The sequence below is a fragment of the Phoxinus phoxinus genome (genome assembly GCF_949152265.1).
Source record: "Phoxinus phoxinus genome assembly, chromosome: 10".
Taxonomy (NCBI): domain Eukaryota; kingdom Metazoa; phylum Chordata; class Actinopteri; order Cypriniformes; family Leuciscidae; genus Phoxinus; species Phoxinus phoxinus.
Genome location: NC_136885.1, coordinates 10,457,364 through 10,476,519, shown reverse-complemented (window position 1 = coordinate 10,476,519; position 19,156 = coordinate 10,457,364). Strand labels below are relative to the sequence as shown.

Here is a 19,156-nt window from a genome sequence, read left to right as displayed (position 1 = left end):
GTAGTCTCTAAATACTTTTTGGGGTATTTTAAATTTAAATTTAAATACCATTAAAATTGATCATTTTAATGGTTTATTTTAAAATGTACTTTGAATGTTTCAGTACAGAATGCACTGTTCTACTTCACCAAACATGAAACTTGGTTCTCCTACAGTGTAAAAAGCCAGACCAGCACTTCAAACCATACTTGAAGCAGCACCTTCCCAAACGTTTGCACTATGCCAACAACCACAGAATCGAGGAGATTCACTTGATGGTTGAGAGGAAATGGCACATAGCACGGTAAGCCTTCTGACTGCAGTTTGTGAATGTTTCTTAAAACCTACAAAAAAAATCTTAAGGAGTACTTTGTCTTATTTTCCGATAAAAATATCCAATCATCTATAAAACTAGCTACATTTACTCGAGACGCAAAATTATGTTTGATAAAAATTTATAAATATACTAATGTTCATTGTTTATTCATGTCAGTTCATAATACATTCATTAATATCAATTTACACAACTTGAAATATTAATAACCTGGATCGATAAATACTATTGTTTGTTGTTAGTTCATGATGCCTAATGCATTAACCAATTGAGCCTTATTGTAAAGTGTTACTTTATTGTAAAGTCATTTTGGCTTATTTTAAACATTAACCTCACTTAATGTTCTTAGATGTATACTATAAAATAGGCTTAATTCAAGATATATTTTCTGAAAACAAGTATTAATATATTTCAATTGTGACTGTCATGTAGACACAGATATTTCACTTGTTGAAAACAAGACAAACATACTGATAAATTATTATTATTTTTTTGCAGTGTATTATGCTGCTCAGTTGAAGTAACTTTTTGGTTTTTACCTTTTCTGCAGATGCTTAAACCCACACTGTAATCCCTAGTATGATAATTTCCAAATTAAATGGAAAGCTGTGATCTCCAAAAAGAAAATCAATGAGGTCACTGAAATTAGCCAGTGGTTTACAACACATCCACCATAGATGGGGATGCAGAAAAAGAGAGGCTGGTCCAGAGACGGTTCCTCACGGCCGGGTTGGGACACCCTCCTTTGTTTGCTTTGGCTGACACTAGAGACCTAATGAAAGAAAGCTTTCAGGCATACTGGTAGAGATATAGTCCTGTCTAATCGGTGGCACCAGACTCATGAAGTGAACTACTTCATAGTTAGGGTAGTCTCACCTGGTCTGTAGGTCCTTGCATGAAGCAGACAGTTAAATCAACTACTCATGTTTTACGAAATGAAATTTATGAGCAGGTCTCTTGTTATTTGAAGATGCTGAATGCTTTTGGGGCTAAGACGTATTGCTGGCATCTCTGGATTTAATGTAGTATCTGCATTCCACTGATTTAAAGTGGACAGTTTACAGCACAGTGATGACTGAGGTTAAGTGTGCTTCAGATGAGCATTTGGCTCTGGGACACAGCTTCACTCAGCATGTTCAGTGACTTCTAAATACTGATTTATGCTAGGGAATTTAAACACTGGACTTGTACTGTACGTTCAGTATTTAGGCATGACATCTGCAACATTACTATGTGACTGACGTGTGTTTCTTTTTTCCTCTTTATTACTGACTATTTGCTTGTATGTTTAGAAACTATATTTATTTAGCTGAACATTTATTTCCTAAATACAAGTGTTTTAAATTATTATTAATTTGTAATGATTAAAAGAATTAGCCTACTCATGCTTACACAAAGTTAGTAATTAAAAATAAATAAATACTTAAACAGTTGTTTATAGGTGTTCACTGGCATTTATTTTCCTAATTGGTATCAAAATTAGCTTGAATAATTGTTGTATTTCACTGGTATTGGTCAGGGATACTGACAATACTAGCTCCTAGTACCCCATCGTGATGCATTGAGAATCGTTTTGTAACCGAATTGTTAACCTTTGAAACGTTATTAAAGCAAGCCAGTGAAGATCCACACATTTATTCTAATGGATAGCATGTAATCAAAATTGTGATTTGTGTGTGAGTGAGAGTGATCCATTTAACAAGAACCAAAATGTTGGACACGAATTGATTTTTTTGGATCACAAATTAAATTACTTTATTGTGACTGAAATTTTTCTATTGTCGAATCTATATTTTAAATGGTCAAATTTAAATGGTTCTGCAATGACCTACTGTTGTGTCTTGTCTGATTCAGAAAGTTCTATGAAACAAAACGGAATAATGGGAAATGTGGATTTGCTGGTGATCACGGATATGACAATAAGATCAACAGCATGCAGGTTTGTTGTTTGCATAATGGTTACAGTTGAAAGTGTTATGTTAAAGTGTTGTGGTACATTAGTTACTTATGTTGGCCTTTTCTTTCAGACCATTTTCCTAGGATATGGACCAGCTTTTAAATTCAAGACAAAAATCCCACCATTTGAGAATATTGAACTTTACAATGTCATGTGCGGTGAGGAAATTGCCTTTCATGTTTCATTCTCTAGGCTTGATCCTGACTACAACAATAATTTTGAGTTTCAATACAGAAGCACTGATCTCTATTCATAACATTTGCATAATGATCAAGGTTGCCAGGTCTGCATGACAAGGACAGGTAAATGTCCAACCAAAATTAGGCAAGCTCAAAATATATCCACTCCCAAAGTCAATACAAATATATTGAATAAGCATTTCCCGATATAAGCAGCATAAAAACTTTGAAAAGTTAACAATTTCCCCAAGTTCTTGCACTATTTTTCTATATTAATCAATGTACAGTACTAATGCATTAGTTGCTTTATAGTGAGTAAAGTCTGCGAGTGACCTCTTCTGTCTGGCATCAGATATCAGTTAGGATATAAGAATTGATTAAAAGTAGAATATTTAATATAAATTTTTAATTGAATTCATTCATAAATTCATTTCTATTTAGAAAATTAAAAATACAATATAAACAATTAAAAAAGAATACATTTAAATAAATAAATATTAAAAAAATACCCACAGCAAACATGTAAAGTTGCTCAATACCATAAAAACTGCATACTTGGCAACTCTAATAACACTTGATTGTTTAATGCTTTACAAGCACATCAGCACATCAGATCTTTTGCCTCCATGATCTTCCCAGATCTCCTTGGCTTGAAACCAGCCCCTAACAATGGTACTCATGGTAGCCTTAACCAGCTCCTAAGGACCCCTCAATACACACCCAGCATGCCTGAAGAAGTGTCCAAGCCAAACCCTGCAGGACTAGTCACAGCTGTTAATGATGATCTGGGCTGCACCTGTGAAGACAAGGTCAGCAATAGAGTACTTTCAGATCTTTATTAATCTTCTTAAACTTCTGTTAAGAAATGTTGATTCTAAACACTTAAAAGCTAGGTTATTATTGGTGTTTGCTGAGGCAAGCATCACTATTACTGTTGATTATAATTACCATGATATCGAACTTTGGTACATAATTTCACCCTATTGTGTTATTACTTTTCTAAGCAATTGTACTTTTTGTATCTGGCAAATAATAAAACAAGCAAGTTTTGTTCTGCTAGTATTAAAGCAACAACTCAGCAATGTGCTGGCAACAACCCAGAACATCACTGCACTCACATTGCAAGCATTTCTAAGAAACTATTAGAAATGATAGTTTAGAACATTTAGTTATTTCTGATTGTTTCTATTTTGTAATTATAGTTGAGTAGATTTAGTTCCTTCTGTTTGTTTCTATTTTAAAACGTACAGTTCAGGATTATTGTGCTACATTTTATGATTGTAATTTAATGAGTTAGATGACTAGATTGTAAAGCAGTCTTTACTGTTGCATTTCACATACTATCACAGTTTATTTTTATTTGCAGAAACCCACATAAAATCTTGTAAAGTGTTTTTGTGTGCATGTACCCATGCTTTTATCAGTTATCATTGTTGCATGCTTTAATGTCTGTAAGTTTTTTCCCTCGAGTCCTGCTCAGAAACGATAGTTGGCTGCAATTGCTTTTCTCTTGAACTGCCTAGATCAGGGGTTTTCATAGTTTCTTGAAGCCTCCCCAGCACTGCACATTTTGGATGTTTCTCTTATTGGACACACCAAACTCAGGTCATGGAGTACTCTGCTATTCAGCCGATGACTTAATTCACTTGTGTTATTGAAGGGAGAAATCTCTAGTGCTGTGGAGGCTCCAGTAATGGTTTGAAAACCCCTGGCCTAGATTATTTGGACATTTCCTTGTATTGGATCAAAGTGATTCATCCTCTTGCCTCTGAAAGTGCTTTTGCCTTCTGCTCAGATGTAGATCTCTTGCTGGAGATTTTCACCTTTAATCTTTTGCAGTTGCGTTCAAAAAATAGGGGGCAGAGGGCATTGAAAGTGACCCTTGTAAGAGGCTATAACCTGGAGTCACTGTGGCTCTGTCTGTTACAGAACAAAGTGGAAGAGCTCAATCATCGACTGAAAAAAGTTATTGATGGTAACTCCCTTCCCTTCTCTTTGGAATGCTTTAGTGATGCTGAACAGCTTTTTGGTGTACAGCTTACAGTTAGCTGCTATGGTTCATATTGAGCCGATCGAAAGGGAATAGCTGACCCAATTATACAACTCTGTCAGTATTTAGTCATTCTCATTTACTTTGCATGCTGTTTCCAAAAAACACTGAAGGAAAAACATTGTAGTACACACTCTTTCACACTTAATCTGTTTCATAAAATGTCACTACATATTGACCACAGGTTTAAAAAAACATGATGTATCAGGTAGTTGATATGACTTCTGTGGTATATTTGAAGTCTTCTGGAGTCGTTATATGTCTAAAATATAAGTGATTCACTGATAATTACATGTCATGCATTTAACAGACTTTTATTCAAAATGACTTGCAAGTATGCAATGGCTAAAGATCCTTTTTGGAGCCCCCATCAATTGAATTGCAGGGTTGCCAACTTTAGGACTTTGGCTGGAGTGTGACTCTGTAAAATGTCAGTGCGTGCGTGCGGAGAAAATTTATGGTAACCCTAATTTAAAAAATATCACTCCTTGTTTACTTAGTATAAACCCTGATTTATACACAAAAAATAATAATAATAATTGAATGGAAACGCTTTTTCAAAATGTAAAATTAATGTATTAATTGCACTATAAAAAAATAAAGATAGAGGTGATTAAATAACAAACATGTAAAACAACAACATCAAAACAAAAGGGACACATTATAGTTACTCCACCTCCCCAGAAAACCACAACACATAAGTTTCACACATTAGGCCTGTTTTGCCACAGTGGCAGTTTGGCCTCTTCACTACTGCAGGAGGTTCGTCGTTCATTGCGTCTGTCACGTGACAAATGAACGAAAGACTCGGAAGGTAAAGTAATTATTTATGTTCCCTGTAAATAATTTTTGACTGCATCGGGGAATTTGGATGTTAAAAGTATAACATTTAAAGCCCCTTAAATGAACTAAATGACTTGAAAAAAGATTTGTTCATTTTAATGAACGAGATCGAACAAGTGAGTCAGTCAAATGATCCGAACTTCCCATCACTAGTCAAGTGACACTCTGTTCCTGACGTCAGTCTTGTTTAGGCCAATAACTGAAAATGTTCGTTCGGCATCCACATTTGAGTGTGGCAGGCTCAACACAATCTGGGCAACCTTTGATAATTTGGGGAATTTTAAAATGCCACTTGCCCGATTTGCCAAAACGTAATTTGTACCATGAGCCTATTTTTATTGAGCAATTAACGTTAGCTAGCCCACGTACATAACGTACGTGAGACAACGTTTGCAACTATAGTTGAAGTCTGTACTCTCGACACACAGACAGATCAGGTAAGGCTACGTCTGTAGTGACAAGGCACACCATTTTATTATCTGCTTACCTTGATTGTCATCCAAACTTTCAAACGCGCATCAGTGGGCTCCGACTCCGAACCTATGCTCAGAACTTCTCACACGCAAGGCTTTCAGCGAATCAACGATCAGAGAATACTGCAGTGAGAACGTTGTAGGCAGATGTTACAGCTGTGGGCTCCTTTCCTGTCATTAATACGCTGTGGTCTAGTTTAGTCATCAACAGAAAATTAACGGATCGAGAGGGGAGAAAAATGGATTTTGGCGTGACATTTATTGCATGTGCGTGAGATTGATGCTGAAAGCGGGAGTGTCACGCCAGATGCGTGAGAGTTGGCAACCGTGTAATTGTGTAGAAAAGATAATGATATTGCAGAATGTTTCATTTTGTGTTCCACGGAAGAAAGAAAGTCATATGGAACAGTGATACAGTGAAAAGTCATATCCCTATCAGTCGGTCACTCTGACGTACGTTATCGTGACCGACGATAGAGGCCAATCTACTTCGAGTGAAACTAAACGAGCTAATGCACATTGGTGTGCAATCATTTGCATCAGCTGCTCAGCCACGGAGTGTTGGTATATAATGAGCTGCAGGTGCGATTGCACTTCAGCTTTTTGCTACGGAGCCGAGCACTTCGATGCTGTGTTTTCTACATACAGAGTGTTATCAAGACGAGCGAGCTCTCAACGGGATGTCGCATGTCGCAACTCGCCCGCCATCTCATCTTCTAGAGTCAGAAGCATCTGAGGTCGCTTCGCGCCTTGTATGTTCCCGGTGTGCTCAACCGTGTGGCCGACGAGCTATCACGAGCTGCCCTCCCGGGAGAATGGCGAATCCACCCCCAGGTGGTTCAGCTGATCTGGAGAGAGTTCAGGGAGGCTCAGGTAGACCTGTTTGCCTCCTCAGAAACCTCCCATTGCCAGCTGTTTTACTCCCTGACCGAGGGAACACGGACGCACTGGCACACAGCTGGCCCCGGGGACTCCGCAAATATGCGTTACTCCCAGTGAGCCTACTTGCACAGACCCTGTGCAAAGTCAGGGAGGACGAGGAGCAGGTCCTTCTAGTGGCTCTCTATTGGCTCACCCGGACCTGGTTTCCAGAATTCATGCTCCCAGAACTGTGCTCTGTCCTGTTCGCGCTCTGCGTCTCTACATGGACAGAACTCAAAGTCTCAGGATCTCAGACCAGCTCTTTGTCTGTTACGGAGGCCAGCAGAAGGGAAAGGCTGTCTCCAAGCAGAGGATGACCCACTGGATAGTGGCAAGGCGTGCCCTGACCGCTCAGGTTGCATGCTCACTCCACGAGAGGCATTGCATCCTCCTGGGCGCTGTCACATGGCTCCTCGCTAACAGATATCTGAAGAGCTGGGCGAAACCTAACACGTTCGCTAGATATTATAGTTTACATGTAGAGCCGATCTCCTCCTGTGTTTTAAGCATCCCTAAATCCCTAAATGGGTAGAAGCACTGAGAGGCCCGGCTCTGTCGGCTTGCTGCACCCTACTGTGCACCCTTATTGCTTAAAAAACTGTTGAGTCCTCCAACACCATCGGCCCGGACATGGCGGAGCGTCCGGCGCCAGGCTTTATCAGTTGAATCCTTGTGAACCGGGTCTAGGCTGGGTCCCATATGTGTGACCCTACGGGGATCCCATATGTGTATGTCTTCCACGGCTGCTCCTAAATGGAAGCCTAGCCCGTGTCTTTCCCTTGGGCTAAGTCACCCAGCATTTCATATGCAGTACAACCTTCGGGTTAGTTCATATGTATTTCGCCACATAACTTCTTCGGGGAAGATTGTGGGTTCCGCAGTGTTCTCCTTCCTAACAAGAAAGGGCACGCATTCCCAGTGTTATCCAATATTCTCACTGTATGGGTTATCACGGAACAACAGTGACAGATACACTCTGTGTAAGCCCTCTCCTATCGTCCTTCCAGGCAAGAAGAGGCAAGAGGCTCGCACATGGCTTTAGATGGGGTCAGCAGCTGTGGCGCTTTGGTAGATATTCCTATTCGTCGGTCATGACGTATGTCAGAATGACTGACTGATAGGGAACATCTCGGTTACATATGGTAACCCTCGTTCCCTGAAGGAGGGAACGGAGACATACGTCCCGTCACCACATCTGCTGTGACCCGCCGGGGCAGCCAGCTCATCGGCTCGGCTCCTCAGCAAAATACTGAAGTGCAATCACACCTTCTGCTCATTATATACCCACGCTGCATGGCTGAGCAGCTGATACAAATGATTGCACACCAATGTGCATTGGCTCGTTTAGTTTCACTCGAAATAGATTGGCCTCTATTCGTATTCGTCGGTCACAACATACGTCTCCGTTCCCTCCTTCGGGGAACGAGGGTTACTACCATACGTAACCGAGACGTCCCCAATAATTAACTATGTCCCCCCACAGTTTTATAATTAACCGAAGATATATTAATTTTTATCTTTATAACATAAAAGTTATTTAACGTTGTGTTTTACGAATCTCAGAACAGCTCGGTTCACAGTGGATGAATTCAGTTAACTGAATGTGCTGTGAGTTTAGCACGCATTTGGGAATGCAACGGGCACAGTTACAATTTATTTTCACATTCGCATAATTTCCAACATTTTTATAGGCAGATGATTACAGCATTTCACTAGATTTGTAATGAGACGCATTTGTAAACCTGTTTTCACAGAAGCTGCTAGTGACAGGAAAATGAGAACAAAGGAAACAGGAACTAGAATTAAACCAAAACAGAACATACACGTGACAATAACATGCTGGCAATTAATTGACAGTGTTTTTATTTTTGGGTGAACTAACCCTTGCCTGGCTTAAAAGGATTATTCAGCCAAAAACTTTTATTAATTTTAAGAACACAAATAAATTTGTAATAATGTAACATAATTTTGTCCCATTCACTGAAAGTCCATATACTTTCAAACTTCAAAATGTACATAAATACATTGTAATCCATATGAATCAAGCACTTTGATCCTGTTGATCCTGAAGTTTTCTGAACAGAAATTATCGCTTTTTGAAAATGTTTGGTTTTGTGGACTTTTAATTGCCTACTAATTGATGGAGTACTGTTTTGTTATTTATTTATTTATTTTTCATATTAAGAGATTATTCCTACTTTTGATTTTGTTTTTAATTTTTAGACAACAAGAATCTTCCTTATGGTCGTCCAGCGGTCATGTTCCGCACCAAATACTGCATCCTTCATCATAGTGACTACATTAGCGGCTACAGTGAAGCTTTGTCTATGCCTCTCTGGACATCTTATACTGTATCTAAGCAGGTACAATTGACAAAATTATGTTAGTTTGTTGTCAATTCACAAAAAAATTAAATAGGTACATTGTTGACTGTTGTATTAGAGTCTAAACTTGACTGTGTGGCTTTTCTGTTGCAGGTAGATTTCACCCCTCTGACTGAGGATCTGAGTAACTGTGTTCGGCCTGATATTAGAGTTCTTCCAGCCTACAGTCAGTCCTGCTCAAGCTACCGCGCAGATAAACAGATCTCCTACAGCTTTCTCTATCCACCTCGTAAGGCTTCCTTCTCTCTACAATGTACACCCTAGCCTCAGTAATGTCATATACTAAATCTAAGCCAATTCCAGAAACCAGCAAGGCAGAATTAGTACAGCATTGGGCTTAATCTTAATTGGGCTTCTGTCCTGAAAATCAAGTTTATAGGACCCAAAACTGTGTTAAAGGATCAAATTAAAATTGATATCTCAGTTGATAGAAATGAGTCAGAGCATATTTTTTAGTACACAGTTTTTTGTGTTTTTAGTTTTGTGCTTTCACACAAAATTGGTGTAAAAACTGCAAGAATTTTGACTTTATTATTCAATGTCTGTTAAAAAAATAAAATTATGATCTTATAATTGACAGAGATTTCCTCCACCCTGGAACCGAGATATGATGCTGTTCTCATTACCAATACTATACCAATGTATCCAGCATTCAAACGTAAGTGCTCCTTTAATGCTTGCATTGATTCCTCATTGAGTCAGCCAAGATTATATTTTCCACAATAATTTAAAGGTCTTAAAGTCTTAAAATCTTTTTTTTTTTGTGAGTGCATGTTATAGGTATCAATTCATCCTTGCATATGTTTGCATTTTTATTTATTTTTTGACCTTGTAATTAATCAAAGTGTCATGACTGGACCTTCTGGTGAAAATGAGTCTTGATCATATAATTAAAGAGCAAGGGGGAAACAGATTTGATGTGCTGTCTATATCTGAAAGTTTGATCTTGAATTGAGACTGAGCTCTCAGATTACTCAACATCTGTTTAAAAAATACCTAAAGTGACAAATATAAGCCTAAAGTTGGTGCAGGGTAGGAGGAGGGATGCCTGAGAAACACCATCAGAGAGAGGTAGGCTAAGTTACTGTTTATATACCCTTGTAACGTGATTGATGGGATTAAACGAACAAGCTCCTCATCTGAACATCTTTTAGTGTGCTTAAACCCTGCCTACATTTTTTCTTTTCCGATCATCTGTTTCACTGGGATGGATGTTACAATACGGAACAAAATATCTGTTGCTACTTCCACTTCATCAAGACTTAAACATTTGGGCAGATTTCATACCTTAGCTTTAAAAATAAGTCCTGTATTGATAGGTAGGAGGTATGAATTTAATGAACATTTTAAATTCAACTGATAGGCCCATGGGATGATAAACCATGGAGGCCCCTCAGAGGTAATATTAATAAAATTCAATTCACCCACTACACCCACAAATAAAATTAAATAATAATCAAAAAACAGGTGCTGTCATTTACTGCATTTTAAGAATGAATTAGTTAATATTTTTTTGTAAAAGCACTTGGTGCCAGATTTACTAACAGTGTGTGCCAGCGCAAACCCTCTTTTGGAAATAAAAACTACTGACAGGGTTCACAAAAGACTTGCAGTGAAATATTTTCTGATGAAAAGGCATAGACAGTCATTTTTTAAGGATTTAAGGATTTTCCTCTTTCAGATTCAAACTTTATAGGAGGAGAGTATTTAAATAAATCCTGCAACGTGATTTACTACGGTATGCAGTAGTCAATTTACTGGTATTTGCTGCATTATTTAACAGCCCAAAAAACATAATGGTCTTGACCCATTTTTGAATGGCTGCAATAGTTGCTGCTAAGTGGAGGCACTGCAGAGAGCATGTGGTAGAAGGGAGAGAATTTTCTCCACTCAGGGTAATTATTGTGAAATGCCAGTTCAGACGTTATCCGAACATATTGGTTTGCTGTCCCTGTGTTGTTCGTAGATTCCATGGACCTGATTGTCATTGGCTCTACTTGTTTGCGACCAAACACATATATGAGCAGGCTCTGTCTGTATTCTTTAATTTGCACATTTTAAAAGATCACCCGCAGAACTTTTCACTCCCATCTGCACTTTTCATATCACAAGAATGTAAACAAGCAGTTTTAGTCTTATTGTTTATGATAAAGTGTTTACAAATATTATTGAGCCACAAATCTGAAGAAACATTACCCTCATTTTATGTTTACTATAAGGTTACCTGGGATAGTTTGTATCTTTTAGGAAATCACAAGTTTTACTTAACCAGTATGGCCACCAGGAAACCCCCAAAAAAGGTGAAAATGAAATTAAGTGTTTTTGTGTGTGTGTGCATGAATTAATTTGTACATCTGTCTGTGAATTAGAAGCATGTGTTTGTGGCCTGTAGTAGCACTTTGAAAACAAGCCACCTAAGAGCCACCACCTCAGCAGGAACTGTGCACACCAATGCATCCCCTCATAGGAAATTAGTCCCCACAAAGACACCCAAACAAAATGCTTACTCAAATATTCACAGAAAACATAATTTAGATGTAAATAAAATTTCCTTTATACTAGTTTAGGTTTACAAACAGACTCCCCACATGTAATCGGCCTCTCTGGAATCTGTAAATGTGTATTCAGAGGGTTTGGCAGCAGAAGTGAAAGGAGAGTGCAGTGATGAATGCTGTGTCTGCTTTAGATTAGCTGTGCTGGGCTCAGGCAGTTAACTGAACTGCCACCCACAGAGGGACACAACCCATTCCATAGCTTACAGCAGAATGTGTTCTCTGTCGTTTTTCAAAACATCTCTCTCACTACTCTGTACTAAACTTAAAGAGCTGTTTCTAAAGTGTTTAACTCATTCAAATTGTTTTGTTGGTATAAATGAATGTATTTGTCATGCAAGTGTTTGTAGTAATCGCTCAAAGACAATGGAGCATCCAAAAACAAAAACTTTATTTCTAATTGAACCATAAACACCCAGGTGATTGCAGGAGTAATAATCATAGAACACGACTCAAAACAATGGGCCTCATTCACCAATATCTTCCTAAGAATTTTCTTAACTTTGTACTTAAAGGATAATTCCGGTATTTAACACCTTGAGTCTATATTTTAGTTTGTTTTGGATGAACAAGAGTGGTGGACAACATTTTTTTGACAATGGTTCCTCTCTCGAGTTTTTGACTATAAAAGAATTGGCCATGGACCCATTTAACATTGGAGTCAATGGGCATGTCCGAAAATGTCATTAAAACAACCTTTAACATTAGTTTTCAAAACTGTGCAACTCACCGAGTGATTAGTGATGTTAGTTGATGTTCCAGAAACAAAGTGTTGCGAAATACAGTTTCTGTCGTGTTTTATTCGTCATTTTGTAAAATCCCATTGAATTCTGTTGAAGGACTGAGTGCTCGAAAATGACGAATAAAACACGACAGAAACTGTATTTCGCAACACTTTTTGTTTCTGGAACATCAACTAACATCACTAATCACTCGGTGAGTTGCACAGTTTTGTAAACGAACATTATTGGCTGTTTTAGTGACATTTTCGGACATGCCCATTGACTCCAATGTTAAATGGGTCCATGGCCAATTCTTATATAGTCAAAAACTCGAGAGAGAAACCATTGTCAAAAAAATGTTGTCCACCACTCTTGTTCATCCAAAACAAACTACAATATAGACTCAAGGTGTTAAATACCGGAATTATCCTTTAATAAACTTCCTAAGAAAATCTACGTCGGATTCATGACATGTTCTTAAACAACAGAATTGTTCGCACCTGTGTTCTTAGGATTGATGAATTCCACGTAAATTGCAGTGTTAGTGTTTCTTTGCATACTATGATTTTTTTTCAACAAATGATCAGAAATACATTATAGTAAAATACTGTCAAGTCAAGTCATCTTCATTTATATAGCGCTTTTAACAATATATATTGTTTCAAAGCGGCTTTACAGAGATAAACGTATAATTTAAGGTAACGGATTGTTTTGGCTTTATAGCGGTTCTTGAATAATGTTATTTTCCAGCTAAAGTTAGTTTTGATTGATTCACTTCCGTCGAAAGGATAATTTGTTATTAAATTAGGGGCCGCTAAGACGACACCGTTCTCTCCTAACAGACTTTCAACGTGAACCTGTGATAAACACTGATGGCGCTCACGTGTGCATCAAGAATTAATTATATAGTTATGTGCGTTTGAATATATGTGCGCATGTTTGTAATTCTCTACAAACCAAGCCTTAAACTACTTGTCCTGCCTATAAATTTGATACAGAATTTTGTTTTATTTTATCACCACACTATCAGTGTAAACGACTGTAGAATTAAATAAAATGCAGTAACCAATTATTTGGAGCAAACTGTCATCACTCAAATGTGCGTAAGAGTGCTCTTGAGTGTGCGAACAAATCCAAGATAAGAAAATATTAGTGAATGTCAGAATCTTCGTAAAAAGTGCCTAAGTGGGGTTTAAGAACACATTTCTACTTAAGAACGGTTGGTGAATGAAGCCCAATGACAATAACCAACCAACTAAGACTGCAAACTGAATACACATGACAAACAAGGGAACTAGACCAGACACAGGATAACATAATGGGTAACAATAGAAGCAAATGGGGACATAATCAGAAACCAAGGAAGCCAAACTAAATAGAACGAATGAACAGGTAAAAACATAAACGGAACATAGCCATGACATAACACCCCCTCCCGAAAGCTGGCGAACCAATGACAGACAGGACACCTGTGGAGCAGGCAGAGGAAGATCCTATGGTGGAGCTGACTGAGGGAGGAGCTAGGGTGGAGTTTTGCTGATGATCCGGGCCAAACCTGGGGCAGAAATGGTCTTATGATTGGGAGATATCAGGATCTGTGGCTCTACCAGTCGAGAAAATCTAATGGCCCACTTGTATCACATGTGCCTTGATAACCCATCACATTACAGCCTTGATGCAAAATTGTCCATGATTTCTCTTATAAAACACATTTTTTAATTGTAATTTCTAAAATAGATAAATCCAAAACAAATATTTAAGGGCAAATTGTCCCATTAAAGCAGTCTATTCAGTGTAGTGAAACCTCTTCTCCATTGACATCTATCTATAAAAATGGTCTCCTTTCTCCTTTGCCTCTGGTCTCCTTTCCAATTATTTTGCTAACCTTGGAGGTGTGCCTTAAAGCAGCTTAGCCTGGTGACCGACTGACAGAGCCGGAAGAGGCCAAAAGGACGACTGTCCAGGGCAACACTGAAGGTCTGAAAGTCCAAGGCAGAGCTGCCGGCTTGCGGGCCGAGGTGGAGTCGGTGCTTGGCAGACTGAGGTGACGACGGAGGAAAGGAGTAACCTGGTGGAGCCAATGGTGCAAAGGGCTGAGGAGCAGCCTGAGGCCCTGAAGTTTGCAATATAACCAGAAAAACGAGGGACCAAGGTGGAGCCGGAGGATCAAATGAGCCCGGTGGAGCCACAGGGATGATGGATCAGGGTAGAGCTGAAGGAACGCAGGGCCAAGACGGAGCCAACAGGCCGAGGTGAAGACATTAGCCTGGAAGCTCTGCTTCTGGCTCGGGAATAGTCTGAGCAGTAGGCGATGATTCTTAGGCTGACCTGGCAGTAAGATCTGGTCTTGGGACGGATATTGTGGCCAGATCCGGTGACTGGCTCTGGCTTGGGCTCTAGTTCCGTGGTGGGCATGGGCTTCATCACTGGGCCCATAGCAGGTGCGGGGCTGAAGGGGTCCTCCTCCTCTGCCGCACATATGGTGGATGAGGATCCAATCATTGTATGTGCGTACATAAGATGGTATTTTTACCAGCTGAGAACTTGTGAAGAACTTTAAGATTATAAACAACTAAAGATCTGCTGCAGGGTAATGCCTGTACCAAACTGTAATGGGTAAAGACGTTCATATGATGAGAAAACCTGTCCTTTTTAGGGTTACATCTTATGACATTGTATGTGACTGTAAGGTGTAACATGAGGACTGAGTGTATACACTTGTGTCATGGTTTGAATAATTCTCTCTCTCTCTCTCTCTCTCTCTCTCTCTCTCTCTCTCTCTCTGTTTGGCTGTTTCAGGTGTTTGGGGTTATTTCCAGAAATCACTTGTGAAACGTTATGCTAGTGAGAGAAATGGAGTGAATGTGGTCGTTGGGCCCATTTTCGACTATGACTACAATGGTCTTAGAGATTCAGCAGAGACAATAAAACAGTAAGTTATCTTCACAGTCTTATACTTTTCACATATACAGTACATTCATTAATTTAGTCATGGAACAGTGAGAGAGGACTCAAGCACAGAATGAGTTTTAAACAGTTTATTGAGACACACAGCAGAGAGGACAAGAGATTGTAGGAGAGGAGGTTAACATAATCTAATAGAAGGCAAGGAACGAAGCACAAAGACCAACTTGACTTGACTTTGGCTTGACCCACAGGAAACGTAGACAGGAACAACATACAACGAAATCCACAACTGGAACGAAAGCTAATGAGGCAATAAGTAACACAGTCACAACACACTCAATTACAACAATCTGGCAAAACATCTGTAAGAGAAAACACAATAAATAGGGAGCAGAGATCATGAGGAATAGGTGAGCACACTCAGAACAATGAAGACTTAAGGCTTAAACAAGGGGGCGTGGTAACAGGAAACATGGAGGCTGGAGGAGAGGAGCACATGGCCAACACAAACAGACTGAGCCATGTGCTCAAGCTCAAAACAAACATGGATACATTAAACCAAGATAAGACAGACAGATGGGAACCCTGACAAATTCAGGTATAAAAAGGTAAAACAGCTGATTTTTGTTATATACAAATTAAACTAAGATAAATCTTATCACCTTATCATAAATCACCTTTAATGTAAAAACCTACAGTATGCAGTGCCACTGAAATCCAAAGTAACATTCCAGAGAAAAAGAAAAGAGAGAAAAAAAACCCTGCATGAGTGTGATAATTGGGTTTGTGACTGTGTTTTTATTAGCTAAATTAGCTAATTGAATAAGCTAATCATTAAGTTCATGTGAAACAGTAGGCTACACACCACAGAGCTTATGAAGCATCAATATGATCTCATTGTTGAAAGGTATCGGCTACAAAAAAACACATTTCCAAGGCGATATAGTTCTGAAATGATTTATCTTGGTTTAATTTTTTCCATCATAAAAAAACAGGGGTGTGTAGACATACTGTATGCATACATTATGATTTTACTAGTTATACCAAAAAATGACCAGTAGTTGACTGGTCTGTGGGTCAGTTTATCTTGTGTAAATGACTCCACATGCAGCAGCATCAGCGGTGTTTGCTCTTTCTGGCAAAAGCAATTCTGTGTTGACAGACAGTATGTGAGTGGAAATAATGTCTGTGCATTTGAGATGATGTAGGTTGACAAATTAAAGTATGCATATCTCCATTACCAGATTCATAATGCAACTGAAGTTATTTGATCCATGACTAGTTGACACAAAACTAGCATTTTACAAGCCCTAATATGTACATAATTTAATTTTATATAATCCTTCAGTCTGAGAATGTAACTCTTTCTTTGTTTACAGATATGTCAGTGGCTCTGTGCAAATCCCAACTCATTACTACATTGTTGTTACAAGTTGTCTGGATTACACACAGACTCCTGACTCCTGTGCTGGCCCTCTAAGTGCATTCTCTTTCATCCTTCCACACCGATCAGATAATGATGAGACCTGTAATGTAAGTCTTCTCCTCTCCTTGTCTCTTCCTGCCTTTTTTTACCAGACATTTACAGTAACATTACTTACATTGGTAGGACAGGAGCGCCAAAATCATACTTTTAAAAATTGTGAATGTGTGAAGTGTGAATGTGCATACCCCTCAACATACAGTATGTGTAGTTGCGGTCCTGATATTAGTCATGTATAAACATGGATAAAATCATGTAAAGTTTTTTTCCACCTAGAAAAGTAATCCCTTCACAACAATGATGTAGGCAGCTTTATAGCTCAACATGTTTATTGAGTTCATGTAAGTGCTTAAAAATACAAGCTGTCTGTTTACATTGCTTCCATTATAATTATACTTTCTAAATGTGTTTCTAATTACTTAAAAGTATTGCCCGTAGTACACAACAGCAAGTCACAGATGTGATACAAAAAAAAAGGTGAAATTCATTTTGACAACCAACCCCCCCAAAAAAAAATCTTAATATTTACATATTCATCTAAATGTCGCTCTCAGCAGTGTTGACAGCATCAGGATGTTCGCTGCACACGTATTTCGGTTTCACTTTATTTTGATGGTCCCTTTAACACATTCTGTTGACTAGGTAACATTGCACCTACATGTCATAAGAGTATTAGTTGAGTATTAGTAAACGTATAGGTTTAGGGTTAGATTAAGTTGACATGTAGTTGCAAAGTTACTTAGTCAGTAGAATGTCTGTCGGGGGAGCATCACAATAAAGAGTTAGCAGATATTAAGCTGACAGTCTACTAATACTCTAATGACTGCTAGTTGACATGAAGTTGCAAAGTTATGACTTATAGTCATAGTTCAAATGGGACCACCAAAATAATGTGTTCCCAGTATTTTACTTCTAAGCAAAGAACTAAAAAGAACTTTGCTGTGAGTATATTGGTGCCTTAAATCACGTTATTGTACATCAGGTGTGCACGAGTAAAATCAACGAGCTCGTTTGTTGCTTGCAGTTTACTTAACGGCCACCAGTGTCGGTAATAACTAGGGTTTCTGAATTATATAGCTTAATTATATAGTTTTTCCTTTATGTTTTTCGCATGCAAACAACGTTGTCAAAATTATCTCTGTTCCCACAGATCCGCAAAAACAAATAAAAAAGCTGTTTTATGCTTGCAAAGAACACGTAATATGCATGCGTGCATAACATCATCGTTTTCACAAATTCATGTTTTTTAGTCTACATGTATAATGTCTACACAATACATGTAGACGTCTACTCAACTGTATCATTTTCAAAAACGTGCACTTAGAACCCGTTTTCAAACGTTCTCTTTTTTCAGTCCACCAAAACGCTATAGTCGTGTGAATTAATGGCCAAAAGTTTTTAGTTGAAAACGGGTGTCGTGTAAATGGCCCCTCACCGTTTTCAACTAAAAACTAAGGAGTCTATAATTGAAGTCAGAGGCAAAAAACAGCATTAAACACACCTCTTGTCACACAGAGATCAGAAGACGACTCAAAGTGGGTGGAGGAACTAATGAAGACACACACAGCGCGCATACGGGACGTAGAGTTACTCACAGGACTAGACTTTTACCGTCGCACCAGCAGAACCTATGAGGAGATTCTCTCTCTAAAAGTGTACTTACACACATACGAGAGTGAGATCTAAACCACTGCATTAGCATTCCCTACATCTTAACTGTCAGGATGCAGAAGTAAGGTGTATATTTTTATAGAATCTATCATATTTATTTTTGGTTGCACTTTATTTTAAGGTGTCCATGTTGCAGTATAGTTATACATTTAAGTACTGAGTAGTTATAATTATCTACATGTACTTAGTATAGGGTTAGGAATAGGGGTTGGTTTAGGGTTAGTTGCATGTAAGTACGCACAATTTATAGTAATTACAATAGTAACTACATATAACATGTAACAAGGACACTGTAAAATAAAGTGTTACCTAATTGTTTTATTTCTAGTCCTTAAGTGTATGTTTTACGTTCTTCTACTTTATGACTGTAAATTATACCCATGAGTAAACTTTTTTTGTTTATGAATTTTGTAATACTGTATAAATGTGTTGACTGGTGGTGTTTATGTGCTCAAAGTAACAAATTTTCTAATTTCTGTAAAAAAAAAAATCTGTTTTAACATTTTCAAAATGTTTTGTTTTTTATTTTAGGCCATTAAATATTTTAGCCCATAACTCGTTTTAAAGAGAATAGCTCCGACTGGTGGTTATATGGCAGTTTGCAGGTTATTGTCCAATAAGAGATCACTTCTTGTAAATGTTACTTTTGTTGTTCACAATGTTTTATTTTATGGATCATCAATAAACATACAACAGCCTTG

The 19,156-nt window shown here is 38.2% G+C and overlaps 1 protein-coding gene across 3 annotated transcripts in view; it reads left to right on the top strand.

Annotated features, from left to right (window-relative positions):
* enpp2 (ectonucleotide pyrophosphatase/phosphodiesterase 2) overlaps positions 1–19,156 on the top strand; it is a 37,558-nt gene extending 18,402 nt beyond the window's left edge. For 2 of the 3 annotated variants that reach the window (XM_079624610.1, XM_079624611.1), the window contains exons 15-25: positions 156–283; positions 2,168–2,252; positions 2,341–2,428; positions 3,089–3,258; positions 4,289–4,424; positions 8,960–9,099; positions 9,214–9,349; positions 9,701–9,778; positions 15,194–15,326; positions 16,681–16,834; positions 18,300–19,156. In XM_079624610.1, the coding sequence (XP_079480736.1) occupies positions 156–283; positions 2,168–2,252; positions 2,341–2,428; positions 3,089–3,258; positions 4,289–4,424; positions 8,960–9,099; positions 9,214–9,349; positions 9,701–9,778; positions 15,194–15,326; positions 16,681–16,834; positions 18,300–18,470 (1,419 nt within the window). In that variant the 3' untranslated portion in view covers positions 18,471–19,156. The remainder of the gene's footprint in view (positions 1–155; positions 284–2,167; positions 2,253–2,340; positions 2,429–3,088; positions 3,259–4,288; positions 4,425–8,959; positions 9,100–9,213; positions 9,350–9,700; positions 9,779–15,193; positions 15,327–16,680; positions 16,835–18,299) is intronic. The other variant, XM_079624612.1, reaches the window with a different exon arrangement.